Source organism: Poecile atricapillus, chromosome 29 (assembly GCF_030490865.1).
Source record: "Poecile atricapillus isolate bPoeAtr1 chromosome 29, bPoeAtr1.hap1, whole genome shotgun sequence".
Classification (NCBI taxonomy): Eukaryota; Metazoa; Chordata; class Aves; order Passeriformes; family Paridae; genus Poecile; species Poecile atricapillus.
This window is the reverse complement of record NC_081277.1, coordinates 2,349,367-2,372,519: the sequence shown is the minus strand read 5'-3', so window position 1 is coordinate 2,372,519 and position 23,153 is coordinate 2,349,367. Positions and strand designations below refer to the sequence as shown.

Below are 23,153 nucleotides of genomic sequence, written 5' to 3'. Positions count from 1 at the left end.
CTCGCTGGAAATACTTTCTCACCAAATAGCATTAAATATTCCTGAGCTGTGAACATCTTGGACTGATTTTATTTTCCATAAATAAACTTGTTGGGAGATATTTGGAGATGGGCCTAAGCTGCAGAGCTTGGACTGGCTCCCAAATCTCGCTGCTGTTTGGGCTCGAGGGGTTGGTTCAGGATTGTTTCAAGCTTTATTTCGGTTTCAAGGGGTTGGGATTAAAGAGGTGCCCTCAAACAGGACCCTCTCAGTGCTTTCCCAAAATCCCTGATCCCCTCAAATGATGTTGATGGTGGGAGAGGGGATCACAGGTGTCCCATCACCTGCACACATGGCTATAGGGTTGTATCTATAGGGGCTGGGCATTTTGGAAGCAGCATTTCCAGTGGGATCAGCTGGATTCTTCCAGAGGGACCAAATTCCAGTTTTGTGGACTGATGCCCCATGTTTTAGGCACTGTGGGGTTTGGGTACACAAATCTTTCCTTGTCACACTGACAAGGTGCCCCTTTCCCCCATGGAGATGCCTCCAGCCTATCCCAGCTTCTTGCTGGAAATTTGCTGCTTTCTGGATTGGACAAAGAAAAGCAGAAAAAAAGAGATTAAAAAAAACCCACTCAAAAACAACCAACCAAACAATGATGTTTATTTATTTTCCAACGGGGAAATGAAGTAGGAGAGCTGCAAGGATGTGTTTGCAAACCTGCTCCTGGCAGAGGAGGCCGGATCCGGATCCGTGGGGCAGCGAGGTTTAATTCCCATCCTTTCCCGGCAGGGCTGAGCGTTTCCTGCCTGTCCCTGTGTCTGATTAACAGTGACAAGGACAGGATTGCTCTTTTGGTGAGCGCACATGCTCCCCAAACCCCCGGCCGTCCCTCAGCCTCGCCTTCCCGTTTTTTCCTTCAATCCCCAGGTTTATTCCAGGGGAAGAGGAGTCTAATCCACCCTGTAAACTCTGTCACATCCTCATTAATTTGGCCATGTCTCCCTTGGTCGCCTTAGGGAAGCATCACATTTTTAACGAGGCTCCGGAGGGGGGGCACCGGCTTCATTTTGACAGCTGAGGTGGGAAAGGTGCAGCATCAGGGTTTGAGGCTCCGGGGGCTGCACTTGGCAGCTCCACACCGGCAATTTTGGCTTTGCTTCACCCGCTCCCAAATTTCCTGGGGGGTTAAAGGTGAGATGGGCACAGCCCCAGAGCCAAGGGGTGCCGCTGGTTTTCCAGAATTCCATGGGGTTGGCACTGCCATCCCAGTGCGAGGCACTCCCAAACCTTTAGGAGAACCCCGGGCTTTGGCACCATGGCTCAGGACCTTCTAATTCTGGCCAATTCTGCTTTTTCCCCCCCATTATTCCTAAATTGGAACATTTTGTAGTGAAATCTCATGGCATGGCCTTATTTCCAAAGAATATTGTGAATATATTCCAAATAGTTTTATATGAATGACATATATTCTCAGTTAATTTTTTTATATATGATGCATATTCCCAATATATTATATATATTCTCCCAATAATATATAATAATTATAATATAATAATATATTATATATTATGTATTTTCCCAATGCATTACATATAATATTTATATTCCCGATATATTCTATATAACCCAGCTTTCCTATACATTTATTTTATGTTCCATGTATTTAATGCTGGATCTGGCACTGCATCACTGAGCGTTTTTGTGCTCAGGACAAGGATCCCTGGCTTTTCTGTGTAAGGCCAGCGGCTGATCCGCAGGGATCTTGCCCCATCCCGGGAGCTCTTCTAACCCATTCTAATGCAAATGTGCATTAGCTGATAATCGGAATGTTGAGTGGATTATTTCACCCCCAGACGAGCTGCTGCAAAGCACGTTTGAAATTTTTTTCCCCCTTTTAAATATATTAAACCAAAAGAAAAAAAAGAAAAAATCCAAACTGCTCTGCCCTGCCATAAAGAAACCCACTTTGCGATTAGGATCGATCCTCAGGGATCTGGGTAGGGAGCAGGATCCCTCTTTTTCCCTCTCGAGGCCATAAATAAATGAAGACCCACGACCTGGTGACACCCTCTAACAGCTTTATGGCGTGTGCACCATAATTGCATCAGCAAACATTTGTGTTGTAATTAAACCCAGGAGCCACCAAACCATGAGAAATCAATTAAAAGGAATCCTGGCTGTGGGAGCAGCATCCCATCCCTCCTTTCTGCCCTGCTAAGATGCTGCTTCATCCTTTCTCTCCCCCCACTAAAAAAATCCCATACAAGGAGTTGATCCCCCTCCGTGGGGCTTTTTTTTCCTCCCAATCTCCTGGATGCTGGAGCATCCCTGCCCTGTGCTGTCCCAGTCTCGCTGCTGGTGTTGATTTTGCTGGATTTTGGGAGTGGAAGGGTTGCCCTGGGTGCATCCCAATGTCTACATGGGATGCGGGGTTTTTTTGGGAGCAGCCACAGGTTGGGTGGTTGGTTAAAGGTGCCGGGCTCAGCTTCTGCCAGGAGCAAATGGAAATGTGCAGGAAATGGGAATTTTTTCCAGCAGGGTTTGAATTTTGGGGCGTAAACAGGGAAGGGAGATCAGCCCTTAGAAAGAGGAGCCGGCAGTGAGATCTCATTAAGAAATGTTTAGGGATAATGAGAGAAATCTACATCCATCTACCCCCAGAAAGGGCTTTGGGGTTTTCTGGGGTTTGGGTATAATAAGGGAAGAGCCACCCCACTGCAGGAATCATGGAACACTGCTGCCACTGCCTCTGCCCCAACCCCTCAGCATCTTCCCCAAACCCCCTTCCACAGCTTTTGGTTCAACCATCACCCATCAAACAGTGGGACTAGACTGGAAGCTGCCACCCCTCCCACCCTGCTCCAACCATGGGACACTTCACCCACAGAGATTCCATTCCCCACCCTGCTCTGGGAGCTTGGAAAAAGGAGCTGAATCCACCAAAACAAACCTTTTCGCTGCACGTGCGGCTGCCTCCCCCGGGAGAGGCTGAAAGAGAGACTGAAGCGCATGTGACAGATGTTAATCGCATCATTTAATGCACTCCTGGAAGGCACTTGGATACAGGGATGGGGAGGAAGAGGAGAATAGACCATTGTCTCCCGTTTCCGGCAGCATCCCTGGGGAATGGATAACCCTGGGATGCACAGCTCACCCAGGGAGTGAAGGAGGTGGGAATGGCAGCGCTGAAATTCAGGAGTTTTCTGGTGCAGCCGCGGTGAATGCACCCCGTTTGGATACAAAGGAGTGATAAAAAAAGGCATAAAAATGGGTTTTGTTTGGTTCCCAAAGGGAATGTTTGGGAGGGTAAAGTGGAGAGGGTGAAATAGGGATGGTGGGATCATACTTCTGAGCATCCCTGGAGCAAACAGGGAATGCAGGAGATGGGGGAAAGGGATCACAATTGATCCACACCTGAACATCCCTGGAATAAACAGGGAGTACAGGAGAAGGGAAAGGGAGATTGAGGGATCCCTTCTGATCCACAGCCTGGACCAAACATGGATACAGGAGAAGGGAAATAGGGATGGAGGGATCATTCCTGATCCATACCTAAGCACCCCTGGAGCAAACATGGATGAAGAAGAGAGGGGGCAATAGGGATGGAGGGATCATTCTTGATCCATACCTGAACACCCCTGTACAGACTGAGCGACACAAGAGGGAAAATTGTTATGGAAGTATCATTCTTTATCCACACCTGAGAACCCCTGGAGCAAACACCTCCCACTTGGCCTGAGGAACGATGAAACCCCATCCAATATCCACTGTGGGTGGGCTGGAGAGGGGATATTTGCCAGTGGCAGAGAATTGCATTTCCAAGGCAGGAGCAGCATCCCATGGGCTGTTTCCCTGATTGAATTCCCCCTTGGTGACCCGGGGAGGTAATTGAGGCTCAGGGGAGCCGGGACAGATCTCACCCCCTGGAAATCAGCACCTCCAGCCGCCCCCCCTGAGCCAGGCAGCAATTGAGGCGAGCTGACTTCAAGGTGCCTAAAAGTAACCAACTTATTGCCTAATAGATTTCTCAGTCATGAATTCCCCGTGCTCCGTATGCCCCCCAATCAGAGCAATTATGGATTTAAATGGAGCTGGAATCCGTGGTGCAGAAAATGCCCGTTTTAGCGGGAGATTGGCCAGAGGTGAGGGACCTGGAACACCCCTGGTAATGAAAGCTCTTCACAGCTTGCCGTGTTCCACCCGGGAATAATTGCTGCAGCCTGTGATATGGATCCGGCTGTGTTAATGATGCCCTGTTCCTTTTCACAGGACTCATTTCAGCTTTCCCCCATTTTTTTTAATTTTTTTTTTTTCCCTGGGATTTCAAAGCGCCGAGGCATCGTGGGAATTAACGCATTAACGCGGCTGTTGTGGTGCTCGGGGTATTTCCAAATGTTGTTCCCGGGATAGGTTAACCAAGTGCCAGGGATCGGGAGCCTTGGGAAAGGGTGGCTGGAGGGGAATGGAGCATGACACGGGTGTCATGCCTCTGCCCATCCTATTTGGGTTTTATTTGCCGTGACAGGGCGGATTTCTCAGAACAAAACATAAAAACAACAACAAAAAAATGAAAAAAAAAAGATATTTTGGATTGGAAATAAAACTCCCATTAACTTCCAAATGAAAACCACATCCAAGGGAGACAGTTGGCTTCTCCTCTGAGTTTATTATTAAATATTTTACCAGGGAGGGAAGTTCTGAGCTGAGCATCTTTTCCCTCCTGTTCCTGGCAAGAGCAGTTTGTGTGGAGGGAGGGTGAGCTCTTGGTTGTTTTCCCGAAGCTCTTTCTGGGGGTAGATGGGTGTGGATTTCTCCCATTATTCCTAGATTAAAACATCTTTTTAATGAGATCCCAAGGCAGGGTCCTATTCCTGAGTAATATTGGGAATGTATCTGTACTTTCAATATATCACTGTCTATATGAAATATAGTCTATAATTCCCTATAATGCATATGCAGAATATGTAAAGATTATATAGATAATGCATAGAGAATAGAACCTCTTTTTCCATGTAGAATATATGATAATAAATCTATATATATATATTAAAATATACAAATATATATTCTATATGTAAATATAAATATATATAATATTTATACCAAATGCATGATATATATTATATATTACATATTGTATATTATATGTTGTATATTATATTATGTATATGATATATTGTATATGATATATTACATATTACATATTATATAATATATCAGACATATATTTTATATTATACATTATACATTATATATTATATATTGTATATATTACATTCTATTGTATTATATTGTATATATATATATACATATATACATACTATTCTATTGTATATAATATTATATAATATATTATATATTTTATAAGTTATTGTATTTGGTGCACAGGGGCGGGAGAAAGGCCCTGTGTGTTCTTTTGGATACTCACAGCTCGGCAGCAGCAAACTCCAGGTGCTGGGAGGGGGTTCCAGCAGGTAAATGGATGCCGTGGGCGGGTCGGTGCCGCATCCCCAGGGATGGAGCCAGACCGAGCAGCTCCCGCCGCTCCTGAAATGCTTTAATTTCCCCCCAAATGGAACCGAGATATTTTTTCCCTCCCTGCCTTTGCGATGGCTCCAGCGGAGGCTCCCGAGGGGCTCCGGGGTTAATTTCCTCGGGTGACCCGGGGGGCTGCAGCTGCCTGACCCCAGCACCCGGGGGAGCAGAGGGGACCCACGGCCGCTGATAAGGAGCTGGGGCCGCTTGGAGGTTTGGACAGCGCGGAAATGGCATTTCCAGTTAACTCAATCCCCGAGCGGAATGGCAGAGCTGAGATTCAATTACTGGCCCCAGCAGCACCATCCCTGGGGACACGAGTGGCACCGTCCCCACCGCCAGCCCCGCGGCCTCCCTAGGACCCCCCGGTGGCCTCGGGGGCGGCCGGGGGTCCCTGCGGAGCGCTCGGGGCTGGCGAGGGGTCGAGGTGAGTTTGGGAATGATCAATGAGCAGAGGGAGAGCACCGGGGATGTAGGATTGTAGGATTGTAGGATTGTAGGAATGTAGGGATTGTAGGAATGGGAATTTGTCCCACGCTTCTCCCTGGAAGGAATCAGGCCGTGGATTTTCTCTTGGAGCAGAGGTGGGATTTGGTGGCCGTGGGGGGTGTGTGGTAGGCACTGAGGATTGTCCCGTGTCTCCCTCTCCACGCAGGGCATGGGGCAGAGCCAGACCTGGATAGGGCCCTATCCATGGCTGGGTGGTTTTAAGGCTGATCCCAGTGGAGGAGGGGATGGGAGAGAGGCTGGGGGTGAGCTGGGGAGACTCCTCTCAACCCCATGTGCTGCTGTGAGGTTCCTCACAAAGACCACAGGGACAGCTGCTGGGACAGTGGCCATGCTCCTGATGTGGGGCATGCTCAGGTCGCCTGGATTTCCCACAGCCAGGGTCTGTCCTTGTCCCCAAATCCTCCTCTCTCAGAATCCCAGAATGGCTGAGGCTGGAAAAGGCCTCAGGGATCACTGAGTCCAAGATGTGCCCGATCCCCGCCCTTGTGGGGATCCAGGCTTTACTTGGACACCTCCAGGGATGGGCACTCCAAACCTCCCTGGGAAGCCCCTGCCAAGGCCTGACAGCTGTTCATTTTCATGGGGAAATTCCTGCTGCTGTCCACCCTGAGCCTCCCCTGCCCAGCCGGAGGCCGTTCCCTCTCCTCCTGTCCCTGTTCCCTGGGATAAGATCCCAAATCCCCCCGGCTGTCCCCTCCTGTCAGGGAGTTGTGCAGAGCCAGAAATTCCCCCTGAGCCTCCTTTTCTCCAGGCTGAGCCCTTTCCCAGCTCCCTCAGCCTCTCATGGGGCTCCAGCCCATTCCCAGCTCCGCTTGTCCGTGGCCAGTTTGGGTCACACGTGCTGCATGTTTAGCACCATCCGCAGCCTCATCCCAGCGGGAAGCTGGGATTGTGACAGTGGGATAATTCCACTTGTGCTGGAGCCTGTGAAAGTGCTCTTTCTTTTCACAGAGCAAAATCTAATCCAGAAGAGAAGAAAACACTCATTATTTAATTTTCCCCAGTATTTTTGTGTGCTCATGGGATTTTAATGGTATTAATTATTATTTAATTTGCGCTTTGGCAATTCATTTGTGCTGAGCTATTCTGGTATTGCAGAACCAGCAATGCTCAATCCCTTTTACATCTCCATCCGTGCTGCCACCCTCCAGCCCTTCTTCCCTGCATCCCCCCATCCCATCCACCTTTCTTCCAGGTACTCATCCTGTTCCATCCAAAGAATCTCCTCACTGTCCTCCTCCTCCTCCTTTATTTGATTTTCTTTGTCATTTCCATCCACCAAACCCCAGCTGAAATGATCCAAGCAAGGATCATCAGCTTGGAATCACAACGTGGAGCTGGTGCCTCCTGGGTGTTGCTGGTGCAGAACCCCATCCGTGGGGCCAGCATCCCTCTGTCTCCATGGAAACATCCTTCCATCCCCTCTGAAGCATCCCTAAATCCCCATCCTTCATCTCCATGTGAGGATCCCTAAATCCCCATCCCTCCATCCCCATGAGCATCCCTCAATCCCCCTCTCTCCATCTACACACATTCCAAAATATTCTTCCATCCACATTCCACAACATTCTTCCATTCCATTCTTCCATTCACAATGTCCCTCCAGCTCTCCAGCCCCATGAGAGAATCCCTCCGTCTCCACACAAAGCATCCTCCTTTCCTGTCCCTCCAGCTCCTCACCAGCATCACTCCATGTCCACAGGATCATCCCTCCATCTCCATGTGAGGATTCCTCTATTCCCATTCTTCCATTCCCATCCCTCCATCTCCATGTGAGGACTCTTCCATTCCCATCACCCCAGCTCCACAGGAGGATCCCTCCATGTGAGCATCCCTCCTTTTCCACATGAACATCCTTTCATCATCTCCATTTCCACATGCACATCTATTCGTCCCAGGCAAGCCTCTCTCCATTCCCCTCCATTCCCCTCCATTCCAGCTCCACAGGAGCATTATTCCATCTCCATGTGATGATTCCTTCATTCCCATCCCTCCATCTCCATGTCAGCATTCCTCCATCCTCAATCCCCCCATTTCTGTGCCAGCATCTTTCGATTCCACGTGAAAACCTCTCCATCCCCACCTCTCCCTTTCCACATCCACATTCCTCCATCCCATTCCAGTCTCCCTCCATCCCCATCCCCGCGTTTCCAAGCCAGCATCCCTTCATCCCAGGCGAGCCTCCCTCCATCCCCCTCCATCCCCGCCACTTCCCCAGATAATGAGAGCGAGTTTAAAAAACTTAAAGCCTCTTCCTGCCCGCGGTGAGTGACACAAATGGAGTTCATATTTAATCATCTGTTAACTCGTTGTCTATTATAGCTCTTTAATAGCACCAGAGATATTCTTAATGAAGCATGATTTAAGGTATTTACAGCTCTAGGACCGACAGACATCACTCACAGTGTGCAGGTAATGAGGCGTAAAACAGCTCTGGAAACCGTAAAAATGGGAGAGAGAGAGTGAGGAGGGAGAGAAAGCAGGCGAGGAGTTCGGAGCTGAATTGTTCCAGGGTTTGTTTTAAAATGTTTAGGCATTTAAAGTCATTTCAGCTTCACCGAGGTGTCTGGTAGCACCGAGTTCAGCAATTCCCACCGCTGAGAACCCCTGGCTTGCCAGGAGGGGTCTGGCCCCCCGATGCTCCCGAGCTGAGACATCTCAGGAATCACAGGAGAGAGCAGGGAAAAAGCTTTTGAGGGTCCCCAAGGGCCTTGTGGGTGCATGGGAGCAAAGCCTGGAATTTCTGGGTGCATTTTCCCCTTTGTTTTCCCACTTGGTGGCACAGCCACCTTTGCTCACACAGGGGACACCGTGACCCTCCCCTTTGCTAGCCTGCAAATGCCGCCCCTGTGCAACGCTTTTATTTTCTTATTTTTTTCCCCCAGAAAAAATAATAAAAAAAAAAAAAAATTAAAAAAAAAAAAAAATACCCACCAGAACCCATGCCAAGTTTTGGAAAATAATTTGTGACGGAGGTGCCATTCTGCATCAAAATATTGTGTAGAAAATGTCAAATGTCACCAATCCATGTGTCCCCCCGCGTGATAGTAATTGGGCTGGACGGCTGCGCTCTGCCACCGTGGCCGCTCACCGCCTCCTCCTCCTCCTCCTCCTCACACTCCGCTCGGGAAATGTGTCGCTTCCCGAGTCCATCCCGGCTGCCCTGCCCGCGGAGCGGGGCCGGCCGCGGTGTCCCCAGCCCGGGGACGAGTGCGTGGTGCTCATTAGGCTCGAGTGGTGATAAACAGCTCCTGGAGAAAGGGGGGCACAGGCCGGCGGCTCGGCAGCAGGAGCGAGCAGAGCAGTTCCCGGGGCCTTGATTCCCTCCTGGATTTGGGACATGGGGCCTCATTTCCCAATGTTTTCCCCTGGAGGATTTAGGTGAAATCCCCTCAATTTGGGGAACGCAAAGCAGAACCACAGTGGGGTCTTTGAGGAATCAGAGCCTGTTGCTCCCCTCCCTCCCCAAAAGTGCTCGAGGCACCATCACCTGCATTTCCAGCACCACGGACCCTTTGGAATATTTATCTCACCTTCTGTCTGGTTATGTTGGGTGTGTGACACCCCCATTGCCATTTAATTGTGCAGAGCTGCTCAAATTCACTATAAGGGAAAACAAACTGTTCTTGCAGAGCAAATAATCCATTCCTTAAAGCATCCCAAGCCCTTAATCTGGGAGCAGACCCTTCAGACACACTCCTTAACCATCCTGGATGAATCAATCCTCATTAGGACATTAGGCTGCATAAATATTTGGCCGGTGAGGGAGCCCTGAGGGAGAGCAGAGGGATGGGGAGAGTCGCAGCTGGAAATTCAATGAAGTTCCCTTCGGCAGTGGGAGCCAGGCCTGGGAGAGTTGGGTCAAGCCTTCAGCCTGTGCCACTTGTCCCCTTGGGCAAGTCCTGCGGAGCAGGGTTAATTTTGCTGACCTATTTTTTTGCCCGTGGAAGTGGTGAGGCACAGGTGGAAAACGAGGAGGTGAAATCCTGCCGTGCTCGGCAGCTCCTTCCCAAAGCCACAACACAACTTGGTTGCAAACAATTTCTTTGCCACTGAGGAAGGAGCTGGAATTTCTCTCTGGTGAGGCAGCAGCAGCAGAATTGCAAAGTCGGTGCCTGTTATAGAAACTTTTTAGTACTGGGGACAAGCCAAGAAAAGAGCCCAGATTGATCTCAAATCTCAGCTGGTGCTGGCGGCGCTTCCACCTCCAACTCCTGCGCTGGTGGGACATGAGCTGGACCCTCCCAAAATCCCCAAGGAGATCTGGGATGATGTTTCCCAGTGTTCTGGGTACTCTTTCCAGCTTCCTGTCCTGCTTTGGGAGGTGGTTTTGGGGTAGATTGAGGTTTTCTGGTTTGTAATTGCATAAACCCAGCTCCTCCCTGGCTCCATCCCCCATCCCATCTCCACACCTGTGGGACCAGCCTGGATCATCTCATGCCATCAAAATCCTTCACAGCAGGATAATCCAGGCTGTGGCAATGCCAGGCTGCAGCTCCGGGGGGAGGTGAAAAGGTTTTTGGCTCAGGTACCATCACAACCACTCGATGCCATGATTTCCTTTGGCACCTGGAGAAATTCCTTAGGAGCTGTCAAGGATGTGGGTGGCAGTGGGGCAGGTGGAAATTTCTCCTCATTCATTGAGTGTTGAGGGGCTGGTACAGGGAACCCGGTGGGATGGGAACAGCTCAGAGGGATCCAGAGCTGGGAGGATCCAGATTGGATCCATCCAAACCTGCTCATTCCCCACGTTGGGAAGCAGGCGCTGGGCTGGGCCAGGCTGGGGCTTGGTCCATCGCCATTCCTCAGTTTTGGGATGGAATTCCTACGCCAAATCCTGACACTGTCCATCCCCCTTCACAGAATAAAGCATGTTCTAATCCGTTTTTCCTCCATGCCCTGGACAAACAGATGCCAACGGGTTGGACACACCAACACGGACACCCCTGGGCGCATCCAGCTCCGTGCCCAGCCCAAGCCGGGTATCCCCGGCAGGGCAGAGCTCCGAGGCCGCCCCGGCGCTGCCGAAAATGCCGGAGCACTGCATGTGTGCTGCTTCCATGTGCGCTGGTTTCCAAGGAAACCGCTCGCTCTACATGTGTGTCGCTTAACACCCTATTTGCTTTCATTTGGATAAGTCTTTAATTCCTGTGCAGCCCCAGCTCCGCAGGATCTGTTGAGCTCCATGTGTATCCTCAGTGCACAAAATCCCTCTCCTGCCTCTTGGAAAAGTCCCTGCCTGCTCGGAGCTAGTTTCCTAAACCTGTGCCTAATTGGAGCAGCTAATGCTTTCTGCAGGAATAACTGGATATTTGGCTGCTGCTTCCCCTCTAGAAACAATTAGCAGGGAAAATATGGAGTGCAGGGCTCTTGTCACCTGCCACCAGCTCTGCTGCTCTGGCTCCGTGTTGGGTGGAGCCCGTTCCCAGGGATGTGTGGGGCGAGACTGGGTGGTGCAGACGTGGATTTGAGTCCCTGGGAAGGCAGCAGATCCTGTTGATGGTTAAATGTTGATTTCAAGGGGTCCTGGGGTGAAGAAGCGGGGAAGGGTGGCCATGGAAGGGTGACCCAGTTGGTGTCACACACCAGCCTGGAGAAGGGAAGGATCCAGGGAGAGCTCAGAGCCCCTTGCAGGGCCTGAAGGGGCTCCAGGAGAGCTGGAGAGGGACTGGGGACAAGGGATGGAGGGACAGGACACAGGGAATGGCTCCCAGTGCCAGAGGGCAGGGAAGGATGGGATATTGGGAAGGAATTCCTGGCTGGGAGGGTGGAGAGGGGCTGGGCTGGAATTCCCACAGGAGCTGTGGCTGCCCCTGTATCCCTGGAAGTGCCCAAGACCAGGTTGAAGCAACCTGGGGCAGTGGAAGGTGGCCCTGCCCAGGGGATGGAACTGGATGGAATTTAAGGTCTCTTCCCAGCCAAACCATTCCACGATTCCATGACACCAATAGGACACACTGGGTCCTGCACTTCAGCAGCTCCTCCATGGCCTGGGCCAGGCAGGAATGAGTGAAAAAGCTTTGGGGGTGGTTTTTCCCCCCCAAAATTTTCATCCACAGCAACCCCAAGTGGCATTTTCTTCCCTCTCCTGCTTCCTCCCTTCCCTTTGCACAGCAAGATGCCGCCTGTTCTTGTACACTGGAGGAATTTTCTGATCTAAAGCCACTTTTCTCCTCTCCCAAAATCCCTGGGGCTGGTTCATGCTTGTAAAGCTGAGCAGCTCCCGTGTCACTCAGGGCTGGCTCCCGTCTGCAGCCCTGACAGCAGCTAATGCTGTTAGCCTGTGTCGAGGAGAGATTTCAGCATTAAAACCCCCCCAAATCACCACATCGGGCTGCTCTGCTGCTTGCAAGCAGTTCAAACACATCTCTGCCGTGTTTGGGGTGCCTGGCACGGCCCTGGGACATCCCACAGGGGTTTTGGGGTGGCTTTGGGGGGTTGCTGCAGCCTTGGGAGCAGCGCAGGATGAGCAGCTGGGATTAACTCGGCTCGGGCAGGGCTTTGCTATCTTTAGGTGGAAGGTGAAGGATTGTGGCTCTTAGGGTGGCCGACAGGTGAGGAGAGAGAAAAATCCCCCAGGGCCAGCCTGGCTCAGGGCGCTGACCCCAGCTCCTGTCCCCACGGGGGTCTGGCCCCGCCGGCCCCCGGCCGCGTGCGCCGTCACCTTTCTAGGCCACAATCTGTCCCCAATTCCGAGCCTGCTGTTAGCTTCACTTGCACTCTATTCTCGTGTTTGCTGTTATTTTTTAACACTTTTTTTTTTTTCCTCCCCATTTTTTTCCTTTTTTTTTTTTTTTTTTTTTTTTGCATAAAAGCACTATCCTCTCCCCAGAGCCTGCCTGGAGCGAAGGCATGGTCTGTACAACTGCAATTATTTCGAAGAACAGATGGAGTGAGGAGCAGAAAGTCTGTTAATAGTAATAGAAATGCTACATGTTAACCTGGACAGCACACGATGACAGTCCCATGACTACACGTTCTGTTCCCACCAGCTGGGCTCCGAGTGGAGCCGAGAGATTCAGAAACGCCGAGCTCGGCTCCGCACCCTCCCCAAAGTTAGAGCTCAAATTCCTTCACACTTCCAGCGTAGGGTTTTTGGGTTGTCGGGCTTCTTCTCCCCCTCCCCTCCTCCTCCTTCTCCTTCCTATTAAACACCGATTTCAGCGCTGTTAAGGAATTTTTCTGCCTCATCCCATTTTTATTTTTTTTTTATTTTTTTCCATCTGGCCACAGCTGGGAGCGCGGTGGGGAGGGTGGTGCAGCTCAGCTTCGAGGTCCTGACCTTCAGCCTCACGTGGTGAGGCCAGCACGGCCCCTTTCCCACGCTCACATCTGCAGGGTTGATGTAATTCTAGGGCCCTACCCTGGATGGTGCCAGGCCGGGATTTACAGAGCTGGGCAGTGGTTCCGCAGCGCTCCCGGGCGGGGCGGTTTGCCCGAGTTCGGGATTTTCTACGCAACTGTTGCAGGCTGTTGGCTAAATGGGTCAAAATCTGCTTTTTCTGGTTAAAAATGGCACTCCCCGTGGAAGTGGGGCCTGCAGGAGGTTTATGAGATGTGTGGGATGCTGGGGAAAGGGGGCACAGAGGGTCTCTGGTTATGGCAACATCCCACGGGGGTTTTGCCTCTTTACCCCAACCAGAGGTTGGGAAACGGAGCAAAAAAATTGAGTCAGCCCCAAGAACCTCGCTGTGCAAATCCCTGCCCGGTTTCACAAGTGCCCAGGGGATGCAGCCGCAGAGCTGCAGCTAATTCCAGTGGGAATTGCAGGGCTGAATCCCAGGGTGTTTGTGAAAGCCCAGCCCCCGGGGCGGCTGGAGCAGAGCGTGGCACCCCGACAGACACACCTGGTGGTTTTATTCGGATATAGATCCTTTAATCTGGGTTCTTGTGGGATAATCGGGTGCCTGAGATCCTGCCAAATCCCTGGAGATCAGCAGGTTTTCCCTCCACAGCCTCCTCCAGAGGTCACTTCCAACCCAGCTCCATCCTCAGCGGACCAAAATATCCATCTGGGCTCTGCTAGTGGCACCTTTGGGTGCTGGGCACCCTCAGTGGGGACCTGGAGTGGGCTGTGAGGGTTTTCTGGAGGCTAAAGAGGTGTTATCCATAAATCCCAGCTCTTTTTACCCAATTGCATCACCCAGGAGTGCTACTTGACCCCCAGGTGATGCTTCTTGCAGCATCCTGGGAAGGTGTTTTTGTTATTTTGGGATATTTGGGGTAGAGTTTGGCTTCTCACAGCCACCCCCATGGAGGATGGGGTACCCAGTTTGTCCCAAACCACTCCTGGATCCCAAAAATTCCAGAGTGGCAGCAATCCTGCCCCTCGGTGGATGTGGTGAGAGGATGGCTGGAAGCAGAGGGAATTTTCCTGGGTCCCTTTTCTTTGGAGGAGGCAGAACCCACATTTTTCCTCTGGAGAGATTTGGGATTAAATCATCCCCAGCAGGTTTGTGGCCTCCCCTGGTGCCACAGGGGATTTCTACCTGCTGGCAAAGAGTGGAAAAATGTGGATTTGGGGGCTTCCTGCTGTCGCCCCATGCCCACAGCATCCCCTTCCCCTCTCTTGCAGAACAAGAAATACGTCCTGGTGATGGTGGATCCCGACTCTCCCAACAGAGCCAACCCCCGGCACCGCTTCTGGAGGCACTGGCTGGTCACTGACATCCTGGTGAGTCCATGGGGTCATTCCCAAGCATGCGGGGAGGGCTGGATTCCCATGGGATGCAAACTCCTCCCGGTGAAATCCCGGAGGCTGAGTGTTTGCCAGAGAAATGTAAATGGTGCTGGGCGTGTAGGTAGGGAAGTGCTTCCTCAGGCTATAAAGAGCCAGGCTGGTCCAAAAATATTGCTGCTTGGGTTGGGTTTTTTTTGGGGTTTTTTTTCCCCTCCTTCTCCTAAGGAAATGCTGGGAAAAAAAACCCAAAAAACATTTTGCCAAGTCCCCACCACCGTTTTTCTCTGCGGAGACAGCGCGTCCTTCCAAACAGCTCCTGCTGCCGGTTGGGTTTTGTGGTTAAAAAAGTGTGTTTGGTGAAAATCTCGATTCCTTTCCTAGTTTTTAAATTTTTTTTTATTTTTTTTAATTAAAAATGGTTTGAATTCAGTGAGAAAACAAGGGGGGAAATGAGCTTGGGATGAATTGTGGCACTTCCCAGCACTGTGTCCGTGGGATGAGTCCTTCTCCCTGTCCCGGTGTGTCGTGGCTTCGCTCCCAGAAATATTTTGGAAAAAGCAGTTTGTTCCCTTCCTGCTTGTTTTTATGTCTTCAAAAAATGAGATGTTGCAGCCCTAAATCAATCTAACTGATAATCTGGGTACTAAAGCCTAATTAAGATATCAATTAATTTGCAGCGTGCATTTAACAAGAAATATCGCGTCGTTCTCCTCTATTATTTTCTGAAATTACTGCTGAGGGCTCTTTGTACAGATACCTTAATTAGACTTTTTATTGTTAATGGGCATATTAAGCAAATTAAAATGGGATATTAATACTTTCCATGAATTCCATAATTGGCTGAAAAATAGGAAGCATTGGGAATAATTGCGGGAATTTGTGTACAGGGCTTGGGCTTTTTTTCATGTTGTTTTGTGTTTTTATCCCTCACAGAAACCCTTCTGCATTTCTAACAACAGGGTCCTGAAAGTCTCTCATTAATTTTAATATTTACCAAACGCAAAGGAGCCCAAGCTCCTGTGTTTCCTTCTGTACACAGATCCTTCGGAGCTGTTCCCTCTTGCTAATTATTGTGGTTTTCCTTTTTTTTCTTTTGGGGGGGGGAATATAAAATCCTTTAAGCAAAGAAGGGAAAATGTGGGATTCAAACCTCCAGCACGAATGGAAGGTGGGTTTTTTCCCCCCTGGCGTTTGGGTGATGCTGTTTGTGATCCCTGAGGTCAAAAAATTTTGTGTCAGGCCGTGAAAGAGGGCGGGGAAAGAAGAGAGATTTTTGGGAAGGAAAAGGGTTTTCCCCATCTGCCAGGGATGGGGCTGATCTGAGCCCCAACAATTCCTTAAGCTTTCTTATCACGAGATAAATACACTTATAAATATAAACACACATTTCAGAGCAGGGATTTGGCCTTGATGCTCCTGATGGTCCTTTCCAACGTGAGATATTCACTGATTCCATGCAATATTCTATATAAAACCTATATATTGATATAATCCCTATAATGATGGGATAAATATATCCCCTCTATCTCCCGTGGGTGTGTGTATATGTATCTCTCCTCTACACTCTCAGAAAAGCGTATAAATCCCCCAAATCCCACAAACACACAATAAAACTACCCAAAAATCATCCCTATCCCATGAGGACACTGGGACAAAACCACCTCAGCTCGGTCCCTGTGGCTGGAGCTGCAGTGGGGGGGTCCTGGCGTGCCTCCCTGGGGCTGCAGGGGGAGTTTTCCCAATCCCCCAGCCCCAAATCCGGGTGCGGAGCTGGCGGGCTCAGCCACATGGTGTCTCGTTGAGATGCAGATCCTTGGGGGGATATGGAAGTCTTGGCTCTGAGGAGCTTCAGCTGACAGCCTTATTTGCACACTGGCTCTAAAATAACCGTGTAGGCTTTACATGACACCTTCTGTTGCTTTGGTGCAGAGAGGGGCTTGCAAGTGCCTTTCTCCGGGAGGGACGGGGCGGCCGGCGCCGTGCCGGGGGGCTGGCGGAGCCCCCGCGCCCGGCGGTGCCCCGGCGTCACCCCAGCATCACCCAGCATCACCCCAGCACCGAGCTGGTGCCAGTCCAGTATCACCCAGCATCAGTCCAGTATCACCCAGCATCAGCCCAGTATCACCCAGTGTCAGTCCAGTATCACCCAGCATCAGTCCAGTATCACCCAGCATCAGTCCAGTATCACCCAGTGTCAGTCCAGTATCTCCCAGTGTCAGTCCAGTATCACCCAGCATCACCCCAGCACTGAGCTGGTGCCAGTCCAGTATCACCCAGCATCAGTCCAGTATCACCCAGCATCAGTCCAGTATCACCCAGTGTCACCCCAGCACCGAGCTGGTGTCAGTCCAGTATCATCCAGCATCAGTCCAGTAATGCCCAGCATCAGTCCAGTATCACCCAGTGTCAGTCCAGTATCACCCAGTGTCAGTCCAGTATCACCCAGTGTCACCCCAGCACTGAGCTGGTGCCAGTCCAGTATCACCCAGCATCAGTCCAGTATCACCCATCATCAGTCCAGTATCACCCAGTGTCACCCCAGCACCGAGCTGGTGCCAGTCCAGTATCACCCAGCGTCAGTCCAGTATCACCCAGTGTCAGTCCAGTATCACCCAGTGTCACCCCAGCACCGAGCTGGTGCCAGTCCAGTATCACCCAGCATCAGTCCAGTATCACCCAGTGTCAGTCCAGTATCACCCAGTGTCAGTCCAGTATCACCCAGCATCAGTCCAGTATCACCCAGTGTCAGTCCAGTATCACCCAGTGTCACCCCAGCACCGAGCTGGTGTCAGTCCAGTATCACCCAGCATCAGTCCAGTATCACCCAGTGTCAGTCCAGTATCACCCAGTGTCACCCCAGCACCGAGCTGGTGTCAGTCCAGTATCACCCAGCATCAGTCCAGTAATGCCCAGCATCAGTCCAGTATTGCCCAACAGCACTTGGGTACCACCCCAGTACCACCCAGTGTCACCCCAGTATCACCCAGTGTCACCCTAACACCCAGCTGATGTCAGCCCAGTATCACCCCAGTATCACTCAGTGTCACCCCAGTATCACCCAGCAGCACTTGGGTACCACCCCAGTATTGCCCAGTGTCACCCCAGTATAACCCAGTGTGACCCAGCAATGCTTGGGTACCAGCCCAGCATCCCCAGCATTGCCCAACAGTGCTTGGGTATCACTCCAGCATCGCTTGGATACAAGCCCAGTATCACCCCAGCATCCCCCCGGCATCACCCCAGCATCCTGCTGATATCACCTCAGCATCCCTGGGTACCACCCCATCCTCCCTGGGTATCACCCCATCCTCCCCTGGGTACCACCCCAGCCTCCCCTGGGTATCACCCCATCCTCCCTGGGTATCACCCCATCCTCCCTGGGTATCACCCCATCCTCCCCTGGGTACCACCCCATCCTCCCTGGGTATCACCCCATCCTCCCCTGGGTACCACCCTATCCTCCCCTGGGTACCACCCCATCCTCCCTGAGTATCACCCCATCCTCCCCTGGGTACCACCCCATCCTCCCTGAGTATCACCCCATCCTCCCCTGGGTATCACCCCATCCTCCCCTGGGTATCACCCCAGCCTCCCCTGGGTATCACCCCATCCTCCCCTGGGTATCACCCCAGCCTCCCCTGGGTATCACCCCATCCTCCCCTGGGTATCACCCCATCCTCCCCTGGGTATCACCCCATCCTCCCCTGGGTATCACCCCAGCCTCCCCCCGGCATCACTTGTGTATGGCCCTGGCATCCTTCTGGCATCACCCAGGCTTTGCCATCCCCCAGTTTGGAGGGAAGCAGCTCCAGCAGCACTAAATGCCACTCCTGGGTGCTGCAGTACTTTGGCATGCTACCAGCTTTGGGGTTTGGCTCGGGATTTGCTCTCCCAGGTGGGTTTTCAGGATGGAACATCCCATCCCCTCGGCGCCGCTCGCCGTTCCTTATCAGCCGCTGCTCCGTCGCCGCTCCGATTGTCAAACACGAGAGATGCTTTCACTCCTATTCAAAATAATTTAAATAAAAATGTTGCTACAAAGTGGAATAATATCTTTTGATGAATGTTTTTAAAGCCCTTTAGGTTTTCATGGTAATTTGCAGTGTAAAATTATTTAGAGATAAGAGCCAAATTAGCTCTTATAGGCGGAGGTCGATATGTCCCGTTATCCATGGAAGCAGTGTTTAAATATAATCAGCCTTTACTCTAATGCAGCATAATTGTTCATTTGAAATAGCTTTTTTTTTCTCTCTTTTTTTTCTTTTTTTTTTTTTTTTACTCCATTCAATGAGTCATTAAAATATTCAAAGGATAATGCAGTGAATTGGAAATGAATTTATCACATTATCCTGTACATACTGTAGAGCATCAGGTAACCAGGCAGAGTCGGAACCGGTTTACAGCGAATCCCCGGTAAACAAGGTTTTCCATTTTGTATTCAGTGGGGAAAGAAAAAGAAGGGAGAAAATACTGCCCTTCAAATGGAAAGCTTTCCGTCTTTATTCCCCCTCCTCGGGGAGGAGGAAGGGGGAGGGCGAGAGCAGCGAATTTGTACTCCACTAAAGCCTCGCCGCTTTAACTTTATTTTTATCAAAATATGTTTGTAACAGAAAGTCGTTATGGAAACGGGTTCTGCCAGCCGGGAGAAATCCTGCGCCAGGCTGGAACCGAGCGGGACCCGCCAGGCGCTGCTGACGCCGGCACCGCTTGGATCAGCCACCAACCCCTTCCAGGGCAGGGCGCTGGGGAAACTGAGGCACGCTCTGGGGTCGGATATGGGAAGCGCATTTTGAAGCGGAGTCGTTCCCACCCATCTCCCACCCTGGCTTTCCCCGCACTGTGGGTGCAGCTCCCACCGCTCCATCCCTTCCCAAGGCTTTGCAGGGCGGAGCGGGGATGCCATGGATGGGGACGGGAGCGTTTGGGTGCCGAGGGACGGTGGTGCCCAGGGACGGTGGCACCGCTGTCCCCGGCGCTCCTGGCAGCACCGCTGGCCTTCCCCGTGGTGGCTCGCCCGGCGGTGGCCGCGTTTGTCACTGTGCTCGGTGTCGCCGTTGATAAACAGGCTCCGGGTTGCAAGTGTCACCATAGAAACAGGTGCTGTCTTAAGCAAACAAGGGCTTTTATTAACCTTAAAAATTATGGCGTTTTTGCACAAGGGAAGGACGGAAATGGAGCTGCTGTGGCCCTGTCCCCTGGCCCTGTCCCCATCCCAAAGGGACGTGTGCTCTGCGGGAAACTTTTCCTCTGTAGCGCACGGGACGCAGCTCCAGCTTATCCAGAACTCTCAGATTTACCAAAAACCAGAGGGATCAGCTGTTAATTGCTGGCTGCTGTCATTCCTGCTCCTCAGCTGCTGGCTGAGGAGTTGTAGGGACACCTTGGGGACACTTGTGCTGAGCACTCCTGATCCAGGTGCACTCACCACCCCAGCAGGAGAAAAAAAGTCAGGGCAAGGAATTATTTTTAATCATTAATTAGGGAGAAAAAAATCAGCTTTTGGGTACACTGGAGACAGGGTGATTCCACATTTTGGGAGTGGCTGGAGGTGCTGGGGCAGCATTCCTTGTCTGTGCCATGCAGCATCCATGATTCCTATGGATCCGTGGAATTGTGGGATCGCTGATGCCCACCTCGCTGGGAGGGAGAAGGGGCAGATGTAGGAGTTGGTGCCCTGCTATTGTTCCTCCTCGCTGGAGCCCTCTCAACTCTGCTTTTTGGTGATGAAACTGAGGGTTTGAAAGGGAAAGAACAGAGGGAAATGTTGGTTTAATTGATGACTTGGCTCCTCAGAATACTCAGTTCCCTGGTGTGAGTTTCTGTCGCTGCTTGTTAATGAAGCCTTTATTAATAAAAGAAATTAAAAAAAAAAAAAACAAAAAAAAAACAAAAAACAAAAAACAAAAAAACCCCAAAATAAGTAAAGAGGCTGCAGCTCAGGATTTGCACTCCAAGCTCCTATGGAAGGAATTCTTCCCTGTGAGGGTGGTGAGGCCCTGGGATGGAATTTCCAGAGAAGCTGTGGCTGCCCCTGGATCCCTGGAAGTGTCCAAGGCCAGGCCGGACAGGGTTTGGAGCAACCTGGGATAGTGGGAGATGTCCCTGCCCATGGAACTGAGATTTCAGGTCCCTTCCCACTCAAACCACTCTTGATTTCATGAACTTCTCATCCTGGGAAATGCTGGGAAGGAGATTCTGTGCCTGGCAGGAGGCTGTGCACTGGCAGGGATCAGTTTCTTCTCCCAGTTATCAAAGGACAGGAAAAAAGTTGTGCCAGGAGAGGTTTAGGTTGGATATTGGGAAGATTTCAGGGCAGTGCTGGGGTCACTATTCCAGCAGGGATTTCCAGGTGGATTTCCCAAGCTGGATCCCATGTGGATGTGGCTCTTGGGGACAGGTTTGGTGCTGGCCCTGGCAGTGGTTGGACTCAATGACCTTAGAGGACTTTTCCAACCCAAACAATTCCGTGATTCCATCAGTGCTGGCCTGCTGTGTCCAGAGGGAAGTTGTGTCCTGGGATGCCAAGGGTTGATCCCACAGCTGCATCCCTGTGAATCCCAGCATTCCCACCCCGCAGGAGCCTCCAGTGCGCTTCCTGCTCAGCTCTGTGCTCACCTAGAGTGTAATCAATGCTCCCAGGTAATTGCACTCACAAAGCCGCTGGAGACAGCTGCAATTCCCGCTGGGACAGCAGGAGCTGGGAGCACCCGCGGGACCAGCGATAGCTCTGCTGAATTTTGGGAGTGGCCATCCCACAGCCGGGATGCAGCAGGGACAGGGAGGATGGAGAGTGTTGGTCACACCCTTTGGGGAGCAGGAAAAACGGGGGAAAACATCCCAAAATCTCCCTTCAGAGGGAAGGGCTGGCCTGGGACACGCAGCCCCTGGCTCATCCCTCGGGAATGCTGCTCCCTCCTCCAAGGACCACTGGGAGCCGCGGGATGCCAGGCTCAGCTCGGAGGTGTGTTATAGGATTATTATCACGCATTATTATCACAGATCCCTGATGAACGGGGCGGCTCCGAGTGGCTCCCGGGGCTGCTCGGATTTATCCACACCCCAGCCTCGTCCAGTGGCTCATCCTGACCCTGCCATTCCCTGGGGATGGATTCAGGGTGAAACAGCAGCTCTGAAGCGTTGAGCACGCAGAAACCTCCCCAGGTTTTGGGGTTATCTGGGATTTTTCCACGTGCGTGTCACACTGGCCAGGAGCTGCTCCCTTGGCTCCGTGTCCACAGCAAGGATCATTATCCAGATGGGAATTCAGGGGTTTTTTCCCTCCATGCTTCTGTTTCATTTAACACGCAGAGGCTACTAATTTGTCACAATTCAATAAAGCCGAGGTTACAAACACTCTGGCTGCTGTTTATTTAAACCATGGTTTGTTAATTAGCTCCTCTTAACAAGGAGAGAATAAATCAGATAAAACCTACCGAAAAGCAGCAGGGAGAGATTTCGCAGATTAGTTTTATTTTCCAGCTGAGGTATTCCTGGCAGCCAAGCTCCCAGTTCCATCCCAAGCTGCCTCCCTGTGCAGGTACAGGTGTGTGAGGAGCATCGTGGCCCTGGGATGATGCTCGGCCTCACAGCATTTCTCTTACCAGGGGTCCAAAAAGGACTTTTCTGTCTCTTTTATGGCTTTTTTCTGCTGTTGGGCCCTGTCCCTCCAACATGGTCACGGTGCAGGGGTGACCCTCTGGCTTTTTTGTTCTCCCTCTGTTTAATATGAGGAAGTTTGGGATGGAAACAAACATCAGATCCAGAATAAAGTTGAGCTGATGCAAGTGGGAGTTCAGGGAAGGTTTATCCATCAGAACCAGCAGCACCGAGCTCTGATCCCATCGCCAGCTCCCGTCACCAACCTGTCCCACCACCATGGCAATATTTCATTTACAACCTATAAAACCTGTCCGGGGACGGGATCTCTTACAAAACTCTTGCCTGTGTCCCCTGTTTGGGGACACTTGTGGGCATCCAGGGAGCTCAGGAGCATCGCGGTGGCAGCAGCGGTGGTGGCCGGAGGAGAGCGCTGGAGCCGGGTGCACCTTGCGGAAGAGCCACCCATCAATGATTAATCGGGCATGTGTGGTTGTGTGGGAGAGATTTGTGTTGGAGGAGGGAACTCCTACAGCACCCCGGTCATGAATCATTTGAAGAGCAAATTTGTGCAGTTACCAAGGGAACGGAAGAAAGGAAGGGACTTCCCTTGCCGAAATGACTCGCGCTCTGATGCGGCTGAGAAAATCGCTCCAAAAAAAAAAAAAAAAAAAAAAAGGGAAAGGGAAAGGAAAAAAAAAAAAAAAGGAGTCGAAGCTGTGACTAAGCAGCAGAAGTTATGTAAAGTGCTCGCTGGGAAGTGCAGGGGAGGGACAGCACATCCTGCCGCTGCCCACGGCGGTGGCGGGGGGCGGCCGCGGGCCCCCTTCTCTCCTCCCCGGGGAGC

At 51.3% G+C, this 23,153-nt stretch overlaps 1 protein-coding gene across 1 annotated transcript in view; it reads left to right on the top strand.

Annotated features, from left to right (window-relative positions):
- Nucleotides 1-23,153, top strand: part of PEBP4 (phosphatidylethanolamine binding protein 4) — a 73,955-nt gene that overhangs the window by 18,833 nt on the left and 31,969 nt on the right. Inside the window, exon 5 of the mRNA XM_058859150.1 lies at nucleotides 14,606-14,704. Coding sequence (XP_058715133.1) covers nucleotides 14,606-14,704 — 99 coding nt within the window. The remainder of the gene's footprint in view (nucleotides 1-14,605; nucleotides 14,705-23,153) is intronic.